General features: G+C 52.7%; 1 protein-coding gene across 2 annotated transcripts in view; it reads left to right on the forward strand.

The window, feature by feature from the left end:
• Positions 1-26,155, forward strand: part of ST8SIA5 (ST8 alpha-N-acetyl-neuraminide alpha-2,8-sialyltransferase 5) — a 60,222-nt gene that overhangs the window by 17,085 nt on the left and 16,982 nt on the right. For both annotated transcript variants that reach the window (XM_059139799.1, XM_059139800.1), the window contains 3 exons: positions 14,593-14,685; positions 23,269-23,355; positions 26,007-26,151. In XM_059139799.1, the coding sequence (XP_058995782.1) occupies positions 14,593-14,685; positions 23,269-23,355; positions 26,007-26,151 (325 nt within the window). The remainder of the gene's footprint in view (positions 1-14,592; positions 14,686-23,268; positions 23,356-26,006; positions 26,152-26,155) is intronic.

The following is a 26,155-nucleotide window of genomic DNA, read 5'->3' on the forward strand; positions in this document are numbered from 1 at the left end:
CTCATAGCCCCTGCCCTGCGGTCCACCCCCAGAACTACCCTCAGGGAAGAAGCAGGCTCAAAGCTCACTGCGTTTTAACATCCCGCCTTGTCTCCTCTGACATGAGGGCTGAGGGCTAGGACCCAACCACAGCACAGCAGGGACGCCCCGGCCCCTCTCAGCCAGGGAGCGGGGTGCAGGAAGGGGTGCAGAGTGTGGGTCTCAAGCTTTCCTTGGGAGTCGGGGCTTTTGCTGCGCCCCTGCTGCAGGGGTTTTGGAGGCCGGCCTGCAGGTGTGTGTAGGTGTGTGTGTGTGTGTGTGTGTGTGTGGCATCCGGGGTGGGCGTGGGGCTTGGGCTCTGCTCCTTGGATGTCCCACTGCACAGGCTGTTCCTACTCTGCCCCCAGCTGGGGCTGACCTTGGCTAGGGAAGAACCATTCCCTCAATGTCAAATGCTGAGATTTGACATTCAGACCACAGCGTGGTTTTCCCTTACTGCTCTGCTGTCGGGTTGGGCACGAAACAGTAACGCAAGACACTCTGTAAACCCAGGAGCTCGGGGTTTGTTGGACACATAAAATGCAGGGGGTTCTACTGGGGGACACTCAAGGCGGGGAGGGCAGTGGGGGGAAGTCTTTCAGACAAGGCAGAACACTTTCTCTGGGTGTGGCTGGAACTTGCCAGCTAAGGGTTTCCAGGGGCCAATTAAGTTGTTCGGGCCTCTTAAGTTTTGCATTTCTCAGGATGCACTGACTCTCAGGTCTGTTTCCCTGGGAAAATGGCCCGAGTTTTTGTTGCTGTTAATTTTGACACTGAAACATTAAACTGACCCCACAGAAGACGCAGAAGAGAAGTAATGTGTTTTTCAGGGACCCCTCCCACGTGTATGATTCTCTTCGCTGCTTTGAAAAACTAAGGATGTGGTTCCAATGTCAGAAGAATGTCAGCGGGGGCAGTGTTCACAGACAGGCCTTAGGGTGTGGGTCAGTCTCGAGGACCCGGGTCCTATCCTGGCCAGTTCTTTCCATATATGTGTGGTGGAGCCCCGGCCAGCCGCTCGGCCCCTGGGATGTCACCCGGGAAGAGCGGGGTGTCCAGAGTTGTCCCTTCTAAGTGTTGCACCTCCGGTGTTGGCCTTTCTGCTGTGTGATTAGCCCACCCAGATGGGGGGCGTGATCTAGGTAAGCCCGCGGGTGTCTGCCTTCCTGGACGGACTCTCTGAAGAGTTTGGCTAAAGATGCAAATCCCCTGAGCAAGACAAGATGGGACAGGTCCCTGGGAGCTGTCTCTGCGGGGAACACCCTGCAAGAGCTCTACTTGCCCTTTTTCCTGTTGCCGGCAGACTTTCCTTCTCCTTCTCTCTCTGCCTTGTGTTGCTGCTTTCTCTGCCTCTTCGTTGACCTCTTCCCCCTCTTTCTTCCTGCCGCCCTTTCTTGCTCCCTAGTTCCTGCTTCCCTCCTACCTCCCTTCTTCCCGTCCCCTCCCTTTTATTTTCTCCCCCCTCCCAGTGATCCTGGACAGACACTCCCCGTTCCCAGTCACCCAGGGTCCCCCGGAGTCAGAGCCACCACTAACTTCTAACCATTTGGTTTTAGAACTCAGCCGCCCTTTCTCCAGCGTGCTCACCCGCTGAGCTCATTTCCTCCTGGGGAGCAGCTGTTTGACCCAGACCCCCCCTTCGTCACAGAACAAATGTGACGAGCACACAGCGCAGCTTCTTCTGGGACAGTTCCAATGTCAGATCGCCATTTCGAGTTGACCCCCAAAGTACTATCACACATGTGAGAAACCGTCATGTGCACAGTTCGCAGGTTTGGGAAATAATGGTTAATGTCATTAGAACTGAACCATATGTTGGAGATCTACCTTCCTACCTACCTACCTACCTTCCTTCCTTTTTTTCTTTCTTCCTTCTTCCTCTCTCTCTCTTTCTTTCTTTAACCTCGGTTTAGGAGTAGCTTCTGCCATCTTCATAATGGGTAGGACAGCTCCTGGCAGCAGATTTGCAGGGCTGGGCAGGGGGTGTCTCCTGTCGCTGTGGAAAGAACATCATGGCGGTGAGCAGCTCTCCACGCCCGGATTATGTGATGTGCTTTGTGGTATTATTCAGCCACTGAATAATTCAGCGCAGGCCATATTTTGCTCTCTGTAGTTGTGTGGTATGTCGTGGTGTGGTAAAGTGTGTTATTTATTATTAACACGGTTGGAGGGGAAGTCAGGAGTTACCATATATAACCAGAGGATCAAGAGAGGCAGAAAAAGCAAATGACTCATAAACTGTATATTCAAACAGGAGCCATGGGAGAAGGAGCAGGTCCAAACGATTGGTCTGGAAAACTCCAAATAAGACCACAAAGAAAATCCAGGCCAGACAGTGCTCAGAACGGTTGCGGTCAGGTCTTCCCCTTGGACATGAGTTGGGGGAAGTCCAGGCCAAATTAGAAAGTGTGTGCATTATAAAATATACATCGACATATGGCTTTATTAATTTCAAGCATGAGTCTAGAAGCATCCGTGAGAGTCCTTGGGGGAACTGTTGTAGTGAGCAGATAGGAAGCCGTTTGAATCCACAAATGCTGCTATGCAAGTGGGTGCCTTGAACGTGAGCGGGTAGGTCTTTGAGGACAGTTCTCCCTGGGTCCAAGCTATGCTGTGTCTCTATCTCCCGCACAAGGCAGTGATGGCGCTCCTTCACCTTTGAGCCCTCAGCACCCAGACTGGCACCTCACATGCAGAAGGAGCTCAGTGCATGTTACTGGAATAAAAGAATGAATTAAGCAGGCGCAGAGTAAGGGCTGTTGGTTTAAAAAAAAAAAAAAAAAAAAAAAGCAAAGTTACATTTCAGGGTTCCCAAATTCTCCCTTAGTGATGTATTCCTTTGACTAAACCTGTCTCTGGCACTGTTTTTGAAAATTAATCCCCAGAGGGGAAGCGCTTTGAATCATAAACTCCTTCCCAGTTCGGAATGATGGGAGAACATTCTCTTGAGAAGAACAGGGAGTAGGACCATTGGAGCAATCTGGGCAGCTGGGCGGGAAAGGGAGCCTGTAGGAGGGGGAGGGGGCCGGCTCAGAAGGAGAGAGAAGGCAGTGAAGGCAGAGTATCCACTCCTGCCATGGCTGAGAAGCCTTCCCAAACGATGCCACAGAGCATCACTGCAGATGAGCGGGAGGGAAGGGCCCACGTCCTCTAGGGCCAGCTCAGTGCCTCGAGCCCTCTAGCTGCGGCCCCTTGCCCGCCTTCCCAGGGTGGGCCCAGAGGGCAGGGAGAGGCAGTAGCGCCCTTAGCAGTCACAGTCCTGCAAGGTGGGCGGTGTTGCACCCACTGTCTGAGCCTGTCCCGGGGAGAGGACCGAGTCAGAGGGGCTGAGGGTGGCTGGGCCAGGAGTCCTCTCAGGTGCTGACCCTGAATCAGGCCCGTAGTCACAGCACAAAGGGCTTCACTCAGCTTCTGCCTCCTGGACCCTGCTCCACATCAAGTCCTTATCGTCCGGTCAATATCCACCTCCCACTCCACCTCCTCCTTGAAGCCTTCCTGGATAGCCCCCTTAACTGTACATTCTGTAAGAAGCATCTGCATGGAGGGCTGTTTTCTATCATTTCACACACAGTCAGCTCTCCAGCCAGTGCACACGAACTTCTCCGTGTTTGCTCATGCATTCCCCAGATCCCGAGAACTGGCCTGGACCACCTGTGCAAGCATCGCCGGGGCCCTCCAGACCCTCCTGCTCCAGATACAACCCACAGGTGGCCTGGCTGTCAGTCTCATCAGCCCCTCTCCCAGATTCTGTACAGCCTTGGCCCTCCTGGGCTGTGGTGCGATGCCAAGAGGCAGTGCACAGAGCACTCTCTCTGAGGTCCAGAGCAGAGCTGGCTCAGGCTGCTGCCCATCCACGTTGCCCTCGCCTGGGACAGCACTGTCCCTACATTGCCAGCCTTCCAGGCTTGGCTGAAGGGGACCTCCCAAGTGGGAGGGTAGCACCAGCCGTGGGAGAAAAGAGTCAGCCCCAAACTGATAACACAGGAGACTCTGCCCCACTGAAGAGGGAGCTGGGTGTGTGTCCAGGGCCTGGGCCGGAGCCCTGCACTCTGGGTGCGTTCTGTGTGTGTGTCTAGCAGGTACTGTGCGGTGTGGGCCTTGGGGCGGTGACGTTTCAGAGCAGCGCTTCAGTGCAGCACTTATTAGGCTGTAGTCAGCTATTCATAGTTGTTTCAAGATGGTGTATAATCAGGCAATAAATTGCGCCGCACAGATGGCGAGTGCACCAGGGGCTCAGCGTGGAGGTCAGAGGTGCTTCTGTGGAAGGGCAGGACCTGGCTGGGATCTTGGCAGGTGACGGCCACAGCCAAGTGATATAAGGGCTGACTGTGTGCCCGGCACTGATCTGGGCACCTGCACCTGTTCCTGCCCTCAGTCCTCACCCTCCAGTGTTTGACGTGGGTCCTATTAGTGCCTTCCTTTTCTAGATGAGGAAACTGAGTCACCACTTAGAGGTGGTGGCTGTTGGAGCTGGCACACAGCATATCCTCCCCTCGAGTCTCGGGGCTAAGGCGTGCAAGACAGACGGCTGCTGCTTCCTGGGCTGTGGACAGGTCAGCCTGGGTAGGGTTCAGTGTCCTACTCCATCTTTAAGGTCTCTCCTCTCCCCACCCCCATCTTCTGTGTCATTCTCCTACCCCCCCATCCCATGCTTAGTGCTTTCTCGATTGCTACACCTAACAAATGCTTCCTTCTACCAGCTCCTGGACATGCTACATTTCAGAGAGGAGCTCTTGGGGGCAAGGTGACCCCAGGGGAAAGAATTTTCCAGGGACTTGGAGGTGTGGTGACTTGTTGTTGAGGGCCTGTGTCTGGGCCCCTGACCTGTGGGTGTGGGCTGGCTTAGCCTAAGCCTCTCTGGTCAAGATTCAAGTCTGTGGGAAAGGACAAAAAAAAAAAAAAAAAAATACAAAATAAAAGAGGGATGGAGTCCTCGGGCTCCGTCCAAGGGGGGAAGAGTGTGGAGAATCAGGTTTGGCACTGTTCTGGGCTGCATGCTGGAAAAGCCAAACAAAGACGGAGCAGCTTCCCCATCTCCTCCCGTGTACCTGACGAGGGCCTCTGGTGGCCAGCAGGCAGGGGGCTATCTGTGGAGGCCAGGTTGTGGGTGTCCTGGGACACGTCAAGTGGTGTTGACCCATGAGTCTCCCTGGTCCTCGAGCTTTGTGGCCCTTGATTGAGTCTGAATTGAGTTTCTTGGACAAATAACCACTTAGGTGAATGGTTCTGTGCCCCAGTTTCCCATTGGGTAAGCTCCCGTCTTGCTCAGTCACTAGTGGGGTCCACTGAGGGGACCTTCTGGATAGAGCCAGGCCCCAGCTTCACCCCAACTCACAGCACTGGGTATGAGCACTTCCCTTTGTGGGCCTTATTTCCAGATCAGGTGATCAATGGTGACTGCCAGGGCCTCGCCCCAGGTCAGCTTCCAGGATGAAAAGGAAAAGGGGACTGGGGTCAGGCTGGGAGGACCCAGCATCCACCCGGAAGCAGTTTAGGGGGTGCCCAGATGGTAAGGCACATGGGGCTTTCCCAGTTTCCTACTCTGCCTACCCGTGCGTAGCCTACATCACCTACAGCAAGGGCCATAGGGGATGGGGGTGGTGGGGTTCCCAGAGGCTGTCCTCCCCATGCGGGCCTCCTCGCGTGGCCTGTAAACCTTCCCTCCCTCACCCCCCACCGGGGGCTTCAGCACCTCAGAGAACACTGAGGCATGTTCCTTCTAACTCTGGCTGCTTCTATACGCGTTGGGGGAAATGCCCTTCTTGCTGCCCAGCCGGGACCGAGTCTTCGCGCACTCCCTGTCCCGGTGCGGGTGGGCTGTGGCCACGGCAGCCCACAGATCTGGGGGATCGTAAGCAACAGACTGTCTCTGGCCGCTCCAGAAGCTGCATGTTGGAGATCTGGGTGACAGCGCGGTTGGGCTCTGGTAGGAGCCCACTCTGGTGTGCACACTGTCATCTTCCTGCGGTGCCCTCCCGTGGTGGGAAGACCGCAGGCGAGCTCACTGGGATCCGTTTTATAAAAACCCTGATCCCATTCACCCCCCAAAGACCTCACCTCATGGCCACCAGTGCTCATCACACATACTTCCACAGTCACTGTCCGCAGGACCTCCCACTTCTGTTCTCACCTCAACCCACGCCAGTGGGGCTTCTGCCTCCCTGCTCCCCTGAGTCTGCTCTTGTCAGGGTCACCAATGACTGCCTTGTCGTGAGGTCAGTGGGACCTTCTCTTTCTTGGCGTCCATTAGGTCTGGTCAGAGCTGACCTTCTGTCCTAGAAATGCTCTCTGCTCCTGGCTCCCGTGTCGGTGGGCTCTCCACGTTCTCCTCCTTACTACAACTCTCCTTCTCAGACTCTGTTGGTGCCTGTCTCCCCTGCCACCCTCTGAAAGTCTGTCGGAGCTGACCACAGGCTTGCCCTCTGCCCGCCACCCTCCCATGAGATCTCGCTAAGCCCTTTGTCCCTTGACCCTGGAGCATGTATCTCTGACCCTGACGTCTGCACTGGGTTGCAGACATGTGACCCTGACTGGCTACCTACGATCTCTTCTTGAATGTCTAACAGTCTCGGCCAGCTTCACGGGTCCTGAGGAGATTTGGTTTAGACCCAGGCTGTTCATCTCCATCATTCCCTCCTCTTTCAATGTCTCTGTGAACCAACTAGTTGTCCAAGATAAAATCTTAGGAGCTACCATTGATTTCTCTCATTCCTTTTCACCTTTGCAGTCTTGCCATCAGCACATCCTGCTGATTCTATATGGAACTCGTGTCCTGCTCTGTCTCTTGCATCTCTTTGCCACCTCTTGGCGCAGTCCACCAGCCCACATGCCACCCACGTCCCTATGGCGGCCAGAGGGAACTTTCACGTCAGGCCGTGCGTTTCTGCTGCTTCAGCGCACTGGTGTATCGAGTGCTTCCCCCAGCCCAGCTTGACCCAGTGCCACTCGCCCCTGGGCCTCAGTTCCTCTCACCACGCACCCCCGGCCCCAGAGCCCTGTCCCTGCAGCCCCACTGGCTTTGTCTATCCTCAGCATGTTGGTGTCTGCTTGTCGTTCCCTCTCGAATGCTCTTCCCGCACCCCTGCCGATGGCTCCATCTCTGTCCGGAGAGGCCTTCCTTGACCTCCTACCGCCCTTCCAGGTGCCCTCCAGTCCCCTCGCCTGCTTTACTTTTATGACGCTCGTCCCTACCTGACCCTATGTTGCATTTGTATTTCATGTGTTTCCTGTCCTGGAAGTCCTTGAGGGTGGGGCTTTATCCGGAGGGGTCGACGCTGCATCCTGGCCTAAATGGGTACCTGGCACGTAGTAGTGGGTCAGAAACTCTTCGGTGAGCTGTCCCGAGGGGCCTGGCGTGGCGGTGGAGGTGTTGCACTGAGAGCAGTGTAATAAGGACTGAGCTGGGGGCTGTGGGCACGGCAGAGGGAGGGCGGGGAAGGCTCTGACGGATAAGCTGGTGGCAACCAGAGAGACACAGCGAGGAAGAGGGTCTCAGACAGAGACACCCCTCCAGGGAGAAAAGAGGACTGACTCACACCCTTTGTGCCGGAAGGGAGAGAAGTGCCTCAGAGGGAGCAGGGGTGATCAGTTGGGTGGGAGCTGAAGGAAGAGGAGGCCAGGCGGATCCGGCTGTGGCTGAGCCCCTGGGGGCCCCTGGGGGCAGCAGGGTGGTGAAGCAGGGCAGGAGCAGCGGACCACCACTGCTAGTTTGGACACCGGGAGGTGGGCTGGGTTTTAACAGGGGAGTTCTTCAGGGCTCCCTGGTCTGGTCCAGAAGGGAAGGCCACCACATGCGACCTCTTGCCGGGGCTGTTTAGATACTGAATCAGGGGCCCCACAGAACCTCTGGCCGCAGGGGGGAGGAGGGGCAACCCCAGCTCCTGCCTGATGCCAGGAATGACGCTGCCCCAAAGTTCATACCTGGAGCAGATTAACCAAAGGACTATCAAGGTTGTGTTCGGAACGTTGGGCTTTCTTAGCTTCCAGCTCTGATAGTCACGTACCTCTGCAGAGTCCCATGGACAGATGGGGAAATCGTGGCCCAGAGAGCCAGCATCTAGTCAGGGGTCCGAGCCAGCTCTCTTCACACCTTGGGAGGGGAGTGTCTCCTGGTACCTGTGATCTGCCATTGTTGACAGCTGAGCCCTTCTCGAGTCTCTCCTTTCCTGTTAGGGAAGACACGGCAGTCCTTTGAATTCTCAGGCTGCACTTTGCAGATTTTGATTTCTGTGCCTGTGCGCTGATGGGTGGCGTGCTGTCTTGGGATGGCAGCTCTCCTGGCTCTGAAGTCGCACTGAGCCCCCTGACGGGGAGGGGGCTGCTCGCTGAGAACTGTTCCCCGCACCCCATAACCGTAGCTTGTCAGAATCAGGGAGAGAGAGTGTACTGCAGTGACGGAAGGACAAGGATTCTGGGCTCCTAAAAGCTCTGGGTCCCCTTTCCAGTGCCCCTCTTTACTAGCTGAATGACTTTGGGCGGGTTGCTTTACCACTTGCTATCTGAGTCTTTGGTATAAAATGGGGGAAACAATGCCTACCTCATAGGGCTGTTGGGAGGATTAAACAAGACAAAATTAAGGAATCCAGTATCAGCCTGCCACAGACGGTTGTGCAGAGTGGGCACTGCACAAAGATACCCAGCCAACGGTCAGGCAGCTCACTCTCACTTGACAAGTCATGTGACTGCCTTGTGGCTTAATTCACCCAGAGAAAAAGGTACTTTATCCTAATTTGCACAGAGGTGTCATACCCTTTCCAGGTTCCTACACAGTGTGGAATAAATAAACCATTTTGTGGTCCCCTGAGATTCTGCACGAGGTTTGAGAGGAGCCCAGGGGTGCTGATTGCTGAGCTGGGGCTGCTTCCTTGCTTGCTGGGCTGGTGGAAGCTTTTGTAGGACATTGGGATCTCCCTGGGCTCCTGTTCTCTTGAACACCATCAGCACCTGGGGAGGAAGGGCAGTGTTAGGTAGGAAGCCGAATGCACGAACCTTATCTTGTACCAGCCAGTGGTGCCAGGGCTCAAAGTACCATGACTTCCAGGAAAGACCCCATGGCCCCGACAAAGCTCTGGAGGGGGTTCAGGCCAAAGGAGAGCCTGCTGAGGGGCAGGCTTGCAGAGAAAGTCTGGCAGGGATGCACATGGGGCCCTGGGCATGCTTCAATGAGGCCTCTTCCACCTGCAAACCCAGAGCCCAAGTCTGGGGAGGAGGAGGAGGACCATCGTGGTCACCTCTGCCATTGTCTTCTCACTTAGGGTAAGCTGTCACCCTCTGGTCAGGCAGCCAGGGCTGCGCTACCCCCCCCCCCCGAAGTCCCTGAGGGCACCGAGGAGGGGCAGGACAGACACAGCTTGGTGCCAGCCCCGGAGGTGGCTGCCGGAAGCCAAATGGCATCTGAGATGAGCTGGACTGCGGGGCTGACCGGCTGAGACTATTTATACCTTCGAGGTGCTAAATGTGCTGCGGGGCCCCTCCTCTCTGAGCCAGGCAGAGATCGTCTTTCGAGAACTGGAAGAAGAGACAGTGACTAACTCACCTTGAGAGGCTAATAGAGTTGAGAAGGTTGGAGAAACTGCTTTTCTCAGTCTTGTAGCAGGTTAAGGGGGAGCTTGAGCTGTGTCGAGGGAGAGCTAGGACTTCAATAAAAGGACATTTATTGGTGATTTCCAATAACACAAAAATCATAACCCCATTACAGAAAACATAAAAATACAGAGAAGTATTTTAAAAATTGATCATTGTTCCATTACTCAAAGAAACCCACCATTAGTGCCTTGTTGCGGCCCGTCCCTTTGCCCCACACATTCACATATGTACGTCCCATTCTTCTGGGACATTAGTTTTGTAACTTGCATTTTCCACTCAGCATTGTCCTGTGAGTATCTTCCCATGTTATTCCACAAAGAAACTGGAAGCCTCATTTTTGATGTCTACATAGAAGTCTGGGTCCAGGCCAAACACGGATTACCACGGCTTTTCCCAGAATGCCATGCTTGGGTGTCCCGTCAGAAGCAGAATGCGAGGGGACACTTGGCAGCCCTTGTTACAATCTCCTTTCCTTAAGTTCATTATCTTTAGACACAGGGATGGAGAAGTGCAGCCCAGAGAAGCAGAGCCCAGGCAAGAGCTATAATCTCCATTTTCAGCTGGGAAAACCAGGGCTTTCGCCCCAGGCAGGGAGTGGTTTTGATGGCTTGTTTTCAGGGTGGCTGGGCTTCGTTATGGTCGTGCACAGTGAGACACACAGACGTGCAAGTCACTGGCAGGAAGGAAGAGGGTTTTGTAGTCATGCCCAGAAGCAGGAGGCACACCACACCAAACCCTGGGGAGCACCGGGAGGTGGGATCAGGAGCAGAGGGAGTGATGGAAAAAGTGGGCAAGAGCCTCTACTGTGGTTTCTCTGGAAGAAACAGGTGAGACAGGTACACAGGCCTGGGAGTCGTCAGTCTGAATGATCTCAGCGGGCTCCGGGGCCTAAGGGGCTGTCTGTACCTGGCCCTGGGATGATCAGGGCAGGGGGAAAGCAGCCCCTATTGGGAAGTGGTGGGGGGTGTGTGTGTGAGCTCTGCACTGGTTTGTTTGCATAGGAAAGGTGCTCACAGGTGGTTCCTGTCTCCAGGAAACGGCTAGCCCTGGGTGGGGCCGGTCTTCCAGGGACAACAAGGTCCAGATGTTAAAGCCTCAGAAACACAGTTTATCCATGGAGTGTGCAGCAGAGAAGTGACCAGGGACATCCCCACGTCCAAGCGGAACGCAGCATGGGCTTCATCCCGCTGAGTGGCAGGGGAGGGGGTTTACTGATAGCAGTGGAAGGAGGATGCCAGCCTGTCCAGATGGCAGAGAAGCTTCCTGAGGTTACTCGTGCCTGACCCAGCTCTGCCATCAGCCAGCCGCAGGGCCATAAGTGGTCACTGACTCCCTGGAGACTCTTGCCCTTTGATGGCAAGAGAAAGGAGAAAGGAAGGACCGAGCATTTCTTGGGTGCTTGGTGTGTGCCAGGCACTATCCTGGGACTTTCCCCAAATTTCTCATCAATATCTTCTCTCAGCCCTGTTACACATGAATGGCACTTTTGTGTGTGTGGATGTGACAGATGAGGAAAGTAAGGCTCATAAACGTGGTGGGCCTGGGGTGGCTTATGAGGGGCAGGAAAGGAATGTGACCCCGTTCTGAAAGCCTGTCCACTGAGTGGGCACCAAACACACAATACGAGACCTTCTGGAATCACTGTACTGCCCAGTTCCCTGTAGGGGTAAGGTTGGGGATTGAGCAGGGAGGGAGACTGAGTGGAGTCTGGCAGAGGTGAGCAGGGAGCGCCTGATGGAGACCGTGGAGGGGCTGGCTCTGGCTGGTCTTTGCAAGTTTCTTCCTTGTCTTTGTGGATCATCATTCCACAGTTACATTCTGGTTTGGTTAGTGAGTGGGAAGCACTGAGGGATCATATTGTGTGCTGGGTGGGCCCTTGGCTATTATTTTAAGGAGGAGAAAGCAGAGGCCCAGAGAGGATAAGTGATTGACCCACATCACGTAGCTGGTTTAGAGGCGTAACAAAGATGTGTCTGCAAGACTTCTAGCCCCCCCAAGACCAGTGGGGTAAGTTTCTCCTAACTAACTCCTGCACCATTTGAATCTGGAGTTTTTCTTAGTAGCAGCCTGAGATCATGGCTTCAGATGACCCAGTGGATTCCAAAGGACATAGTGCCAGTGGCTCTGGTTGCAAACGATGATCTTTGTGATAAGACACCAGACCTCACTTACAGTTGTGTGACTGGAAAATGATGTCAGTTACAGCCAAGGTCATGGACTTTTCTGGTGGCCTCATGCTGACCTCTTGTTCTTAATTATAGGTAGTCAAATCCATTGAGCTAGTGAAAGCGGAAGGGGATTTATTTAGGGGAAAGAATATAATATATAATAATAATAAATATATATTTATATATAAATATAATATGAGGGTGCTGCTACTACTGTAGTTTATATATAATAATAAATAATATCTAATAATAAATGTAATATATTTACATAAGAATATAATCATGAGGCTGCTGCTACCACTGCAATTTCCAAGAGATATGCCACCTCTGCCACATTCTGCACCAGCAAAACAGTGCCTGGAGCCTTGCTATTCTTCACCGATAACAACTCTGACTCAGTCTTATGCAAATGCTTCTGATTGGTCAAACCTAAATGGCATCCATACCCTAGTTGCAAGGGAGTCTGGGAAATGTAGTTTTCCACTTCACAGCATCTGTAGTACAAAAGGTACAGAGGTAACAAAGACAGAGTCCTGTCTTTGAGATATTCACAACAGTTTGGAAGGGAAAACAGATACATAAACAGACTGTTAGAATACAATGTTAGTTGTTCTAATTAAGAGACAAAGTAAGAGGGACCCAGGAGTGAGGGTCAGAGAAAAATCTCAGAGGTAGGGGCAGTTGAGCTGGGTACTGAAGGATAAATTTGGGTTTGCCAGATGAGAAAGACAGACAAAGGAATTCCAAAACATGGGGAAACAGGGAGAAAAAGGTGAGTATGATATTTTGGAAATCCACAATGCCTAGTTCTTATGAACTCCGCTTCATTTCTTTCACGACACAAGAATAAAGAGTCAATTTCATTTTGTCAGTAAGAGACAATTTGTTATATAAAATGTTATAATAATTTAATGGAGCACCTGAGTGGCTCAGTTGTTGGGTATCTGCCTTTGGCTCCAGTCGTGGTTCTGGGGTCCTAGGATTGAGCCCTGCATTGGGCTCCCTAGTTTACTGAAAGCCTGATTCTTCCTCTCTCACTCCCCTTGCTAGTGTTCCCTCTCTCACTGTGTTTCTCTTTGTTAAATCTATCTATCTATCTATCTATCCATCTATCATATGCATGTATGTGTATAATCATTCCCTGTACGGTATAATGATTATACACATACATGCGTATGATATATATACACACACATACATATATAAGTTAAAACTACTTAAGAACATAACTTTAACACTTAACTATTAAATTATATGAAAGTTATGAACAAATATTTTAAAACATATTTAAAGTATTAAATATGATATGATCTATAGAAGTTATTTAAAATGCAGGTATTGTAAAAAGTCACTTTATTGGGTAAAATGCCTTTCTGTGTATAGAGCAGCACATCCAGGAGTTGGTACACAGAAATGAGGTGTGTGAGAACACATGGAAAATAACTGCTCCCACATGCCAGGAAGGTTTCTGGGACGTGCTGGAGGAATGACTTTATTCTAAATCCTGGGTCATGGCACACAGTGCCCAGGAGCAGCCCTGAGGCACCACTCCCACATCTGATTCTCCAGAGCTACCTGTCCCCAGGCCACTGACCCCACTTTTAGAGTGGCTTGACCCTGAAGGCTTCTCTGGTGTTGAGCTGTTCTGGGATCCGGCCCCCCAGCCTTTTCTGAGCAACTTCCGGACAGAGAGGCCACGAGGGCTGGCCCCATCCTGTCTCTGTGGCTGCGTTCAGCAGTGAACTGTGCTTAATGTCTGCAGGTGCTCTTTCTTCTCTGGGATTGTGGGAACTTCAGGTGTGAGAGGGGGCAGCTTTAAAGGTCTCCTCACCCAGTGACTGTGGGAGGCCACAGGGCCTTTTCAGGGGACACCAGCTGTCCTTACAGGTGAGTGGACAAGAGCAGCCTCGAGTCAACGTGCAGGCTCATGTCCCAGCTTTGCCACCTACCATCTACGTGGCTTTGGGCAACTGCAGAGCTCATTCCAGATGCATATGCCGACTGCTTTCCTCATAGGCTAGTTCGCAAGACAACAAGTGGGTGCACCCACGTCAAGCACTTGGTCCTAGGTTAGGGCTCAGCAAGCACTGGCTAGAATCGGCTTCTGTGTGGAGTTGCAGGAGGGACCCTGATGTGGCTCTGGCAGGCCTGGAGACAGCTGGTGTTGGGAAGGGCTTGGGCTTCCCTGTGGTGGGACCCAGCCCAAGCCTGGCCCCGTCCTCCTGTTTGTGGGACCTGAGCTCCATCTCCTTAGCCTCCACTTTTTCGGCTGTCAAATGGGGAGAAAGAAACGTCAGCCTCACCTAGTCACAGCGTGAGCTCGAGAGCCAGGTGAGCTACTGACAAGCGGAAAAAGCAGCAGATTTTCACTGTGTTTGTGTCCTGGGGGGAGGAGAAAGGGGCAGGAAAGGGCAGGACTCAAGTTGAAAGTCTGGGTCTCACCACCCCGACTCCCAGTGCCGCCTCCATCAGGCACCGATCACCGAAGCTAATGAGACCAGGCCCTGGGCATCCTCCCACTTCCCTTCCTTTTTGCAGCCAAATCTTCTTCTGAATGTCCTGATTTACTCAGATGAGTTCATGCCTTGTAAAGGGTTACACTCCTGCAGCAGTGGGGTGCTGGGAGTAACCAACCACCCCGAGATCAAGCCAGAGGGTCCCACCAGCCCTGGGGACCCCCTATGAGGTCATCTGCTGGGGTGGGTCTGGTGTGCTCTATTAATTTGACCAGGATCGACTTGTCCCCATCAAGAGCCCCTTAGTCCCCCCAAAGTCTGCCTGGCTTCTTCATATAGTAACTTCTGTCCCTGTTGGTTCCTAGGTACTTTGAGTTTTACGAGGGCCCGTTTGAATATAACTCCACAAGATGCCTGGAGCTGAGGCACGAAATCTTGGAAGTGAAGGTGCTGTCCATGTGAGTGTGGCCGGGATGGTGGGGGGAACAGGACATGTGGGATGGGGCAGGACCGGGGGAGCGGGCGTGGGATGGGGCAGGCGCCCCATAGAGCGAGAATGAGATCTCCTTCCCCCGGGCCTCTGGCACTTGGAGAGCAGGGATAATTGTGCATTTTATGAAAAAAGGCCAAGTTGACAAGGTCACCTCTGGTGACTCAGGGGATTCAGTCCCAGTCTCAATTACCAGGCTCTGTGAGGTCGTCCCTGGGCTCCTCCTGCATGGAAGCCAAAGAGAGCACAGGAGCATCTCACCCAAAATTCAGCGCTCCGAGCGGAGGGTTAAGCGGCGCTCTTTTGCTATCATCTTTCAACCTTTTATAGTCATTAAATTAAGTATTTTTAAAATTATTTCAATAATACAGCATTCAAATGGTACAAAAAGGCATAGAATAAAAACCCCCGTCTCACAGCCCCTCGGTTCCCCGCAGAGGCAGCACGGTGTCCTTGTGCACTCCCCCTGGGAATCTGCTTCAACCAGCACCTGTGCACAAACACGCTTTATTAGGATTTTGCTCACAAATCACAAAAAAACTGTAGTTTCTGCTCCTCACCCAACAGCACAACACCCATGGGTTTTTTACAACCTATAGGAGAAAAAGCACATTAGATGCAGCACATTTCAGTGTCTGTGGGTTTCCACCACCCTCCCCTCCCACGTGGGACTGCCACAAATTCACCACCCACTGAGAGGAATGTGCCGCGCTCGTCGTGATACTTGGTTTGAAGTAAAATTCGTGTGTATTTGAAAACATTTCTACCTGGATATGGAAAAGGACTATAGTTAATCTAGACTCCGGTGGCGTTGGGGGCTCTCGTGGGCCCGTGAGCCATCCCTGGGACCATGGTCCGTGGCCGACGGGTAGGAGACACCGGACCTTCTGCCATCTGACACAGTTTCTGTGTAGTGTGGGTCACAGACGGAGCATGCGCCTGGGGAGTTGTCAGACCTGGGATCTTAGCAGCTCTGCATCTTTATACAAATTACTTAATCTCTCTGAGCCTTTCCTTACCTATAGAAATTAGGACACTGTTACCCAACTTTTAAAGGTCACCGCAGAGACTAGAAGAAGTAGCGTATGTGAGGGCAGATGGCCCCTCGGTCCACGTCCATAGTAGCACACGTAATAGGTGTTGCCTAAATGTTCATATGCCTCCCTCCCTTTTCTTCTGCTTCTGGAACCACTGCCAGCAGCAGCAGCTTCGGGGCTGTCTTTCAGAATCTGTACGTTTAATAGCTGCAGGAAAGCTCCCAGGATGTGTTCCCCTGGGCTTAGCTGCGTTATGGCCCCGGTACCAACTGAAGGTCTCTGTACCCTCTCCAGAGGTAAACGTGGGAGGCAGGTCCCCCTCCCATCAGCCCCAGCCAGCCTGGTCCCCGCCCTCATGGAGCTCCCAGCCCAGCAGGGAAGCAGACATTAATACTTGTTTACCCTAGGGAGACAAGGGGATGGCAGGGAACGGGACTTGGACTGGGGCGAGGAGGGGGTTGTCAGACAAAGCTCCTCTGAGGAAGGGATGCTGGCACTACCGTTGGAAGGGTGATAAGAGGTAAGTAGGCCAGGCAGGTTCCAGACTGAGGGAACAGTCTGTGCAAAGGCCCTGTGCCAGGAGAAAGCCCGCTGTGTCCCCAGCTCTGAAGGGTCAGGGCAGCTTGAATACCAGCGTGAGAGGGGAGATGGGGCAGCCCTGTTGCTGGAGGGCCAGACCAGGGCCTGACCTGATGAGGCTTTGCAGTGTGGACCAGGATTCAGATTCTGTCCTTATCCGAGGGCCGCAGGAACCCATGGAAGGCTTTAAGCAGGTGGCAGTGGGGGGTGTGTGATGTGATCAGTGAGGAGTTGCCATTTAGTGGCAAACCAAGCGTGGCTGTTCACGCTTCAGGCATGAGTCAAATTCATCAGCTCCTCAGCAGAGACCCTTTGTCTTTTCCTGGAATTCAGAGACCTCAGGCCCTCAAAGAACTTTAGATCCCACAGCTGCAGAGGTGGGAAGCCTGAGATCAAGCAGGGCTGGCTGCTGAAGCCTCTGCTTGGCTTGCCGATGGCCGCATTCTCCCTCGGCCTTCGTGTGGACTGCCCTCTGTACCTGCCTGCGTCCTCATTTCCTTCTAATGAGGACATCGGTCAGACCGGATGTGGGCCCACCCTCATGGCCTCGTTTCAACGTAACCTCCTCCTTTAAGACCTTGTCTCCAAAGAGTCACATTCTGAGATCTCAGAGGTCAGGATCGCAAATAAGAGTTTTGAAGGAGAGATGATTTGGACCCTGAGAGTCCCTATCCCAGCTTCCACCGTGCCCTGCATCACAACGTTATGGGGTGGGGTGCGATGAGAAATCTTCCCACAGTCGGTGTCCACCTTTGTCCCTCATCAGGGATGCATGTCTGGTGCTAGCCTTGAACTCTTCTCTCTGCCTTGGGCCACCCGCTCTGGTTTCCTGAGCTGAGCTCCGTCCCAGCTGGTGACCCCTGGGCCCTGCACCACTCTGTCTCCTTCACATCCCTGTAGTCCCCAGACCCTGGGAGCCTGGGCCCGGTGGCCCTGGGGCTCTGAGAGGAAAGGCGGAGGCTGTTTGTGGGGCACGGGCATGAGGCTGTCTGTGCCTCCTTTCCTGGGTCAGCAAGCTGAGGTTCAGTGGGACCTCCAAGGCTGACATCAGAGAGCCCGGAGACCAGCCTCGGACTCGAATGGTCCTAGCATCATCCGGGTACCTGCGGGCCTCACTGGCCCGCGGCCATGCATGCTGCTCCCAGTGGAGACTCTGAGTCATTGGAGGAAGGTTAAGTCACCATATGGGCATGGAGGGGGCTGCACGGCTGGGCTGGGAGGCCCTTAAGGCGTAAGAATGACAGCTGGCATTTGGAGGCAACAGGGAGGCAACAGGGAGGGGTGGGATTCATCTGGGAATAATTCTGGTCCAAAATTGCTCCAAACGCTGGTAGAAACCAGTCAGCCGGCAAATTCCCACATGGAGAAGGCCTCAGTTCCGACGATGACAGAAGCAGGAGGAGTCACTCTGTGGTGATGTATTATGATGTGTCTTGTCACTAATACTTGTACAAATTATTTGTTTGAATGTAGTCATTCTAGAACCTCTTGGTTTTTGAGCCTGTTCCCACCCAGTGGGGCTGGTGCTTGGGGCATCACCCCAGGCCCTCTCCTGCTGCCCCTTCCCTATCTTTCTGCGATGGGGGGGCCAGTGCTGCACCCAGGAACAGAGTCTGGGAGCCAGGGCCACCCAGGCTGGGGGCCCCTTCGTGCCCATGCATCTCGGAGTCCCCGAGTGTGCACGGGCTCAGGATGTGGCCGTGACACGAATGGGTGGGCGGGGCATGGACACGAGAGCTAGGTGGAGACAGAGGAGGCCAGTGGAGGAAAGGGGAAGAAAGAAGAAGAGAGACGGTCAGGATCGCCTCCTATCCTCACCATCTCTTGCACATGGTGGGAAAAATCAAGTAGGATAGAGAGGCTGGTGATAATAAGAAGCCACAGGCCCCTGCCCCATGCCTTCGCCCCCCACCCCCTCAGTCCTGATCCTTTCGACTCTGGCTGTTCCTTCTGGTCATTACCGCCACAGCTCTCAGTAACACACCCCTGCTGGTTGTTTCTTGACTTACCACGATGTGCACTGACGTCGGGTCTCGTTGGGTGTCGTTGGGTGAGGGTTCAGCCCCCTTACGATACCCCCCACCCCTACTGGGTTGGGGAGAATTGCTATTTTTAGTTCTTCCATCTCTAGATTGCCTGAGTAACTTGTTTCTGGTTCTGCCAAATACTGGCAGTATTTCTTGAGCCTGTACTTTGTAAGATGGGTTTTTTAAAATGATCCCTATGTTTTGGTTCCAGTCATCAGTGCATTTACCTTTAAAAGGTCAAGGCTGATAACGTTTACATTCTCTTGGTATCCATAATGAGCCTATTTTGGGGTTTGCTCTATAGGTTGACTCCAAGTTTTGAAGAACAGGAAATAGTTATTTTATGTCCTTTCTTGTGCATCCTCCCCCTCCCCCTTTTTTACTGGAGCATCAACTCATCATTTCCCCCTTGAACTCTTTGTCTCTGTTATGCCCTGTCTGGGGTTTCTGCCAGCCTCTCCTCCAATCAGACCTTCCCCTCAGGGTTTCTCTTTATCCTCGTGCTCCAGTGTGGGCAGGCTGCTCTCTTGGTGGGCCACACGCTGTTGTCCAGGGAAATTCCCTTCCCTGCCTCTTAGCTGGGATTCACTCTTGTGGAAAACCCATAGCTTCTTCTTGTTTCTAACCATCTTCTAGTCTTTTCCAAATGATGGGTAGGAGGTCAGGTTTTGAGTTCTGTGTCTAAATGACTTAATTCTTCCCATATACCTGATTATTGGTTTGGTGGGGTTGGAATTTTGGGAGAAAACCATTCCCCCCACCACCCCGAACGCTAAAGACTTCCCCCATCCCCTTCTAGCAACCAGAGTGATGAGAGCCTGATGCTTCTTTTTCCTTTAGAGGTGTCCTGTTTTCTTCTCTCTGCAGTGTTTCCAGATCCTACAGTTCTGAAATGTCTGGAGGGTGGGTTTCAGGACAGACACCTGTCGGACCGCTCCATCCGGGATTCATGTCCAGACTCTTGAATGTTCTTCTGGATTTTGAAAAATATTCCCTTCTCTCCATTCCTCTCTACTTCCTCTTTCCAGTCCTTCTAAGAGTCGCACCCCCGACTTTCTGGATCGCTCGTGTAGCATTCCCTGTCCGATGTCCTCTTTTCTGTCTCTGCCCATTGTTTCCACTTCCTGAGAAAAGTCCTTGACTTCATTTTCCAGCTCTTTGAGCGAACTTACCCCTACCCAGAGCTCTTTCTTTGTCCTCAGAGCTATCTATTCCTATCTTTAAGGGTGTCATGTCTTCTAGGCTCTCTAGAGACACTAAGTAGACTCTTTTAAAGTTGTATTTTGTTCCTCCACTATTTTTCTCTTTGGATATTTTAACTGATGGTTTCTCTTCATCTGGTTCCTTCCGGTTGACCAGGTGACCCTTGCTCATCGGATTCATATTTGCATTTAGAACAACAAAAAGCTGAAGAGCAGGCCTTCCTCAAGAGTCCTTGTTGGAGACACTACTCTTTTTGCTGTTATGCTGTCCAGATCTTTTCATTGAAAATGATAATTTGTTTTTGTTTTTATTTTTTGGTAGGAACTGACAGCCTGATTCAGCCCCTCCCCTCCCTCTGCTGGACACTGACTATTTGGCTGCTGTGGTTTGAAGGTTCTGGATACAGACTTACAACTGATGCTCATTTTCAGCACCATGCCCCATCCGCACCCTCCACCCTCTTTAAAAGTGTTCCCTGGGGTTGAACACTGTTTCTGGGCCATGTCACCCCTCCATATGTCCCCCCTCCTCCTTGCGCACACTTGTCAAGTTCTCTCTTCCTCTGGACTTCCCTGTCCCCATCAGTCTATTCTAGGTCTATATAACATTTTTGTTCCTCTTCTGGATTTTCAGTGGTGTGTGCAGAGAAAGGAGATCAGAGCCTGAGATCAACCCTTCATTTTTAAAGGAAAGGCAATCTCCACATTTGCAAAGCTATTATCTCATTTGATCTTTCTGAGAACCCTGGAGATTAACAGGACAGAGGTTGTTATATTGGTTGTACAGATAAAGCACCCAAGTCTCAGAGACATTCAATGACTTGTCCAAGGCCACCCTGCAAGTCAGGGATGGAGCCAGGATTCAAGGTTGGGCGTTCAGGCCCCAGCTTTGGTCCAGTGTGTGACAGGTATTGGAGGCACAGAGAATGGGACCCAGATGCTGGTAAGACTTGGACCTGGGATCCCAGCCCACAGTCCTGTGAGGACTGTTTCCACGTGGTGTCTGAGGCATTGGCCATGTCGGATGCTGCTCTAGGGACCTGGGGGTTGTGGAAAGCAGGGGAGGGAAGCCGTGGGGGAGGCAGGGGTGGGCTGTGTAATGCCTCTCCTCCGATGTCACATTAGCCTGAGAGGGGCAGGCTGCAGTGAGAGGTTTGTGGAAGCCAGAAAGAAGGCATCAGCCTGGAAAGAAGAGGGGTTCCTTCCAGCTCCTTAAAGTGGCCAACTAAGATCCTGCCCCAGTGTGTTTGTACTCACTTTTCTCTTTGCCTGGACTGCTCCTTCCCCAGGTGTTTGCATGGCTCCCTCGTAATCGTTTCAGTTCTTTGTGCCAAGGTCTCTTCAGGGAAGCCCCCCCTGACTAGCCCTTCTGAAACAGTCACTTTTTGCTTCATTTACCTTGCTTCATTTTTCTTCAGAGCCCTTGCCTATCCCAGACATGGCATTATTATCGGTTTTCTTTCTCTCAGTTGGGGTAAGAACCCTTGAACTGAGATCTGCCCCTTGAGCCCATTCTTAAGCGTATAATCCAATATTGTTAAATGTTGCACGAAGTTGTACAGCACATTTCTAGCCCATGTTCACCTCCTCAACCTGAAGCTCTAGACCCGTGGGGTGGCAGGCAGCTCACCCTTTCTCCTTCCCAAAGCCTCCAGCAACCACCATTCTACTTCCTGTTTCTCAGAGATCGACTGTGTAGATGCCCCATGGGCGGACTCACGCCATATACATCGTTCTGTGACTGCCTTATGGCACGCGGCACGAGGTCCGCTGCCTTCATCCAGCTTGTCACCTGTGGCAGATTTCCTGCCTGTGAAAGGCTGAAGAATATTCCGTTGTGTGTCCGTAACACATTCTTTTTACACATCGGGGGACATTGAGCTGGTTTCCATTCCCTGCTTACTACCAAGTAGTCCCACCGTGAATAGGGAGCGTCCTGAGCTCTTTCCCATCCTGACAGCAAGTCCTATGAATATAGACACAGACGTGGAGCGGATGGGTCATATGGTAGCTCTATTTTTAATTTTTGGAGGAACCTCCATGCTGTCTCCCGTGCTGGCTGTACCGGCATGCGTTCCCACCAGCACTGTCCCAGGCTTCCCTTTTCTCCACGTCCCCGTTACGGCGCTGGCGATCATTTTTTGTTTTCTCGCTGTTAGCCATCCTAACAGGTGTGAGGGGATGGCTCGTTGCGCTTTCGATTAGCCTTTCCCTGATGGTGAGTGATATTGAACGCCTTCTCATGTGCCTGTTGGTTGTCTGGATGTCTTCTTTGGAAAAATGTCTGTTGAAGTCTTCTGCCCATCTTAAAATCGGCTTATTTGGTTTTTGTTATTGAATTGTAAGAGCCCCTTATCTATTTTGAGGTTTAACCCCATATCAGATACATGGTCTGCAAATACTTTCTGCCGTTCTTTAAGTTGACTTTTCACTCTGCTGTGGTCCTTTGCTGTAGTCTGACACAGTCCTGCTTTTGTCTTTTGTGCTCTTGTTGTCCTATGCATGCATACCTGTTTTCCATTTGCCTCCTTTCTAGTATTTAAAGTCCATGGGAACAGCGAACGGTTTTGTTCCCTGCTCTAGCCCCAGTTCCTGCCATATAGAGGAGTTCAACCAGTAATTACAGACTCTATTTGAACTCAGACTTATGGTTTTATTCACTAATTTATTGATAGGCTCAGTGCCTATGTCCCACACATCCGCCATGTGCCTTACCGCTGGATTTATGGGGGTGAACTCGGGCACCACCCCCTGCCCCTGCAGTATTTACTTTCTTGTGGGAAGGATCAGGAGTGGGTAGGAACGGGTTATGGGTTTTACAAAAGGGGAAATCCAGGGGATGGTGAGTGAGCGTCATCAAGATGGTGCTGTTTGACCATAAAAATAGTTTACCTGTCTCGGGGAATTTCTGTGCACACTTCCCAAGCCTAGCCCTTTATTGCATCACTTTATTTAATAATCTTAACAAATCTGGGACTGTGAATGATAATCTATTATTATGTTCATTATAAAGATGAAGCTCTGAGAGGTCAATTATCTGTCTGAGGTCCCATAGTTAGGAAGTATCTGAACTTGGTCTGGGATCCAGCTCCTCTTCTGGCTCCAAAATCCATGCACTTGGCCACTCTCCTATATGACTCTTCCTGCAGTCACCCTTCTCCACACCAGTCATGTGTGCGTTGCATCTGTGGGGGAGGTTTGCCCTGTTGGGGAGCAACTGTTTCCTCTCCAGCTAAACACAGGGGCCCAGCTCTGCAGAATGAGCCTGGTTTTTACTTCACACCGAAGTGAGTATTTGCCCTATTTTGTGAACCAAAGACCTCTTCAGGCAGCCAATGAAAGCTTCAGATTCTCCCCCATGATAGCACATGGGCAGACAGACTGGGGATTTTGTCTGTAATTCGGAGCATTCCTGAGTTTCCCTAAGATTGATGGCTCCGTGGACGAAGTTGGTGTTGAGGCTGCCGGCTCGGCGTTGGCTGGTTTGCAGGTGGCAAGCGGGCTTGCGGGAGAGCAGTTGGCTCTGTCTAGGAATGAGCAGGACCCCAGATGCTGGGGCACCCAGCATACCCCAAATAAGAAAACAGAGCTCAAGTAAAGGTCCACACCAGGATTCGGCACCTGGGGAGCAGGAAGGGAGGCTTGGGAATGCTGACACTGTCCAGCCTGGCCCTTATTGGTGCTCTTCTGTCCTCCACTCCCCAAGGGTGAAGCAGTCGGAGCTGTTCGACAGATGGAAGAGCCTGCAGATGTGCAGATGGGCGATGAATATCTCGGAAGCCAACCAGTTCAAGTATCTGTGATTTGTCTGCCCTTCCCAGCCCTTCCACGTTCTCCTTCTGCAGCCCCGTCCCACAGGGCCCCAGCCTGGGCTCATCTTCCCCAGAGCTGGCCCCGGCTGGGCTTTGGGATCTGGGCCATGGGGAGGTTCTGATTCCGTGCCCAGGCTGAGGTGGGCACCTTGCTGGCTGCTGTCCCCCACATGACAGCCCTTGGGCCCCACAGCAGCCTCGGAGCTATTGTCTCCTGACAGCCCATCACAGAACCATGCTGGGCTCCTCGGCCCAAGGCCTGCTGCAGATTCGTCTCTTTTCTAACCCAAAGCAATAGATTATCAGCTCCCAGAGAGGCGAGAGCCCTAGCTTAAGGTTCTCCTCTCTGGGGGAGCTAAGCAGCTGGCTGATGTCCACAAATTCCTTTTGATCGTAGGGTTCTCTCCTTCGCTGAACTTCTGGGAGCTCACGGTATTGTTTCAGTGCAAGACAAAGCTCACGGAATGGAATTGGGGGGAGCTGAGGAACGTGGGCAGGAACCAGTTGCGGGCAAGTCAGGCGGCAGTTCCCACGTACCCAAGAGCCATGGGCTCGCGGCCCACCTACCCGGGAGGCTTCGAGAAGCAAATGACACTCAGCATTTTGTCTTTAACTTAAAAGTCATTTGTTCCAGTTTGCCCCCATTCCAGGCCCTGTCTAGAGACCGAGTTGTAGCTTTAAGTGGCACGTTTTTAGAAATGTGGATGTTTAACGTGGTAATCCCTCAAGAGCAGATGCTGGCAGCATCGCCCCAGAGGTCTCAGTGAGACTGTGGGTTCCTGTCCGAGGCCGTGTAGGTGTTTTGCTGACCCCCTCCCTCCCCCAATGCTCCCCATCATAAAAGTCAAACATGAACTTCAGCCCAGTGCTGGGAGGAGGGAATGGGTCCAAGACCTGTGCGGCAGGTGCCCCCCCCCAAAAAAAATCTGCCACTTAGCAAGGAGTGCCACGGTGGGCACTGCAGGAACACAAGCAGGAGGAGTGGGAGAGGGAGAAGCAGGTTCCCCACTGAGCAGGGAACCCAATGCAGGGCTCGATCCCAGGACCCTGGGATCATGAGCTGAACCAAAGACAGACGCTTAACGACTAAGTCACCCAGGTGCCCCACAAGGCTGTATTCTATAGACAAAGAGGCTGAGGTCTGGTCTGGGGAAGACCCCTGCCTCGGGCCCCACTTGGGCAGAACAGAAACTAGAACAGAAGCCTCTTGACAGCGGCGTGGCAACCCCATGTTTCCATCCCAGACCTTGAGGGGAAGCTTCCAGAAAGTTCTTCCTCAAACATTGTTGGTGGTCATCATCCCAGCTCCTTGGGGAAGGTGTCCCATCCCTCCTGGGACCACCTAGGTGCTGCATGGGACCGTACCTAGAGCTAGTGCTGGGGGAGGAGGCCAGCGTGGACACGGCACCTCACTGTTGCTTCCGGAGGAAATGGAGCCTTGTGGGTTCAGAGCCCCATGTGAAAGAGCAGCAGCTGGCCTGCTCCGTTAGGTCTAGCCCTTGGGCAGCCGGTGGGGAGAGCTTTGGGCCCCTAGGGCAGGGGGAGGGATGGCCCAGGGCTGGACCCCTCACCAGACCTTGGAGAGGGAGTGACCAGGGGGAGCACTGGCTGCGGCCCGAGGGATGACAGATGACTCCACCCTCTCCCGCCAGGCCGGCCCCCGGTCGGCCTCAGCAGCTACCTTCTCCCTAGGAGCCTTTATCTTTTTACTTTTTAGTTTTGTGATGCCTGCTTGCATCATCTGAGCTTTACGCCTTCTGTAGCTTGTTTGGTTTTTTTTTGTGAGTGAAAGCCAGGGGCTCTTATTTATTATTTATTTATTTATCTAATTTTTATTTATTTATTTATTTATTTATATTATTTACTTATTTACTATTTATTTTTAGAAACAGTGAACTCCTGAGAACCTGTTTTGGAAGTCAGTCAGACTCCTCTCTCCACAGGCACCAGCCCACCACCCCTCTCTCTGACCACCCCCCTTCCTAAGACACTTTCTAAATGATTGAAATTGATCATTTTTTTCTTGGGTTTCTGCCCCCATGAGATGGGGTAAATGCCTTGTTTACAGTCTGATCAGGGCCAGGGGCCCGAGGATGAGCTCGGTACCCCCAGATTTCCATCGAGGCTGGAGAAACAGCATTTCCAGCGAGTAGCAGAATACCCAGTGGACCTTGACGAGCGCCTGAGTGAGGCATGACTCAGCCCAGGGCTGGCCAGCAGCTGGCTGTCCACACTCATGTGACTAACACCAGGCAGGGTCCACTGGCAGGGTCCCTGCCATCAAGGGGCTTTGGTTCGGGTGGGGAGAGAGACTGTAGGTGGTGAAGTGGGTGGTATCCGGTCTGTGCTCCAGGTCTTCGGAGGCCGGTGAGGTCGGTGGGGTGGGCAGCCGGGAGCTCTCAGGGAGCAAGGCCAGCGTGAGGAGAGGAGGAAAGGCCCAGGCATTGGGAGGCGTGTCGAAGGCAGGGGAACAGCGTGAGCAGAGGTGTGGGGAGGGGGGTGAGTGCGGGAAGGTGTGGGTGGGGGCTTCCTGGCCATCTTGAGGGGCCTGAGTTCCATGACCCCCCATTTTCCAGAGGCTTGGCTCTGCCCCATGTCACCTGTCTTTCCCGCTCTGTCTCCTGCCTGGCAGGTCCACTCTGTCCAGGTGCTGCAATGCTCCCTCCTTCCTCTTCACCACCCAGAAGAACACTCCCCTGGGGACAAAGCTCAAGTACGAAGTGGACACCAGTGGCATCTACCACATCAACCAGGAGATCTTCCGCATGTTTCCCAAGGTGC

Source organism: Mustela lutreola, chromosome 11 (assembly GCF_030435805.1).
Source record: "Mustela lutreola isolate mMusLut2 chromosome 11, mMusLut2.pri, whole genome shotgun sequence".
Lineage (NCBI taxonomy): Eukaryota > Metazoa > Chordata > Mammalia > Carnivora > Mustelidae > Mustela > Mustela lutreola.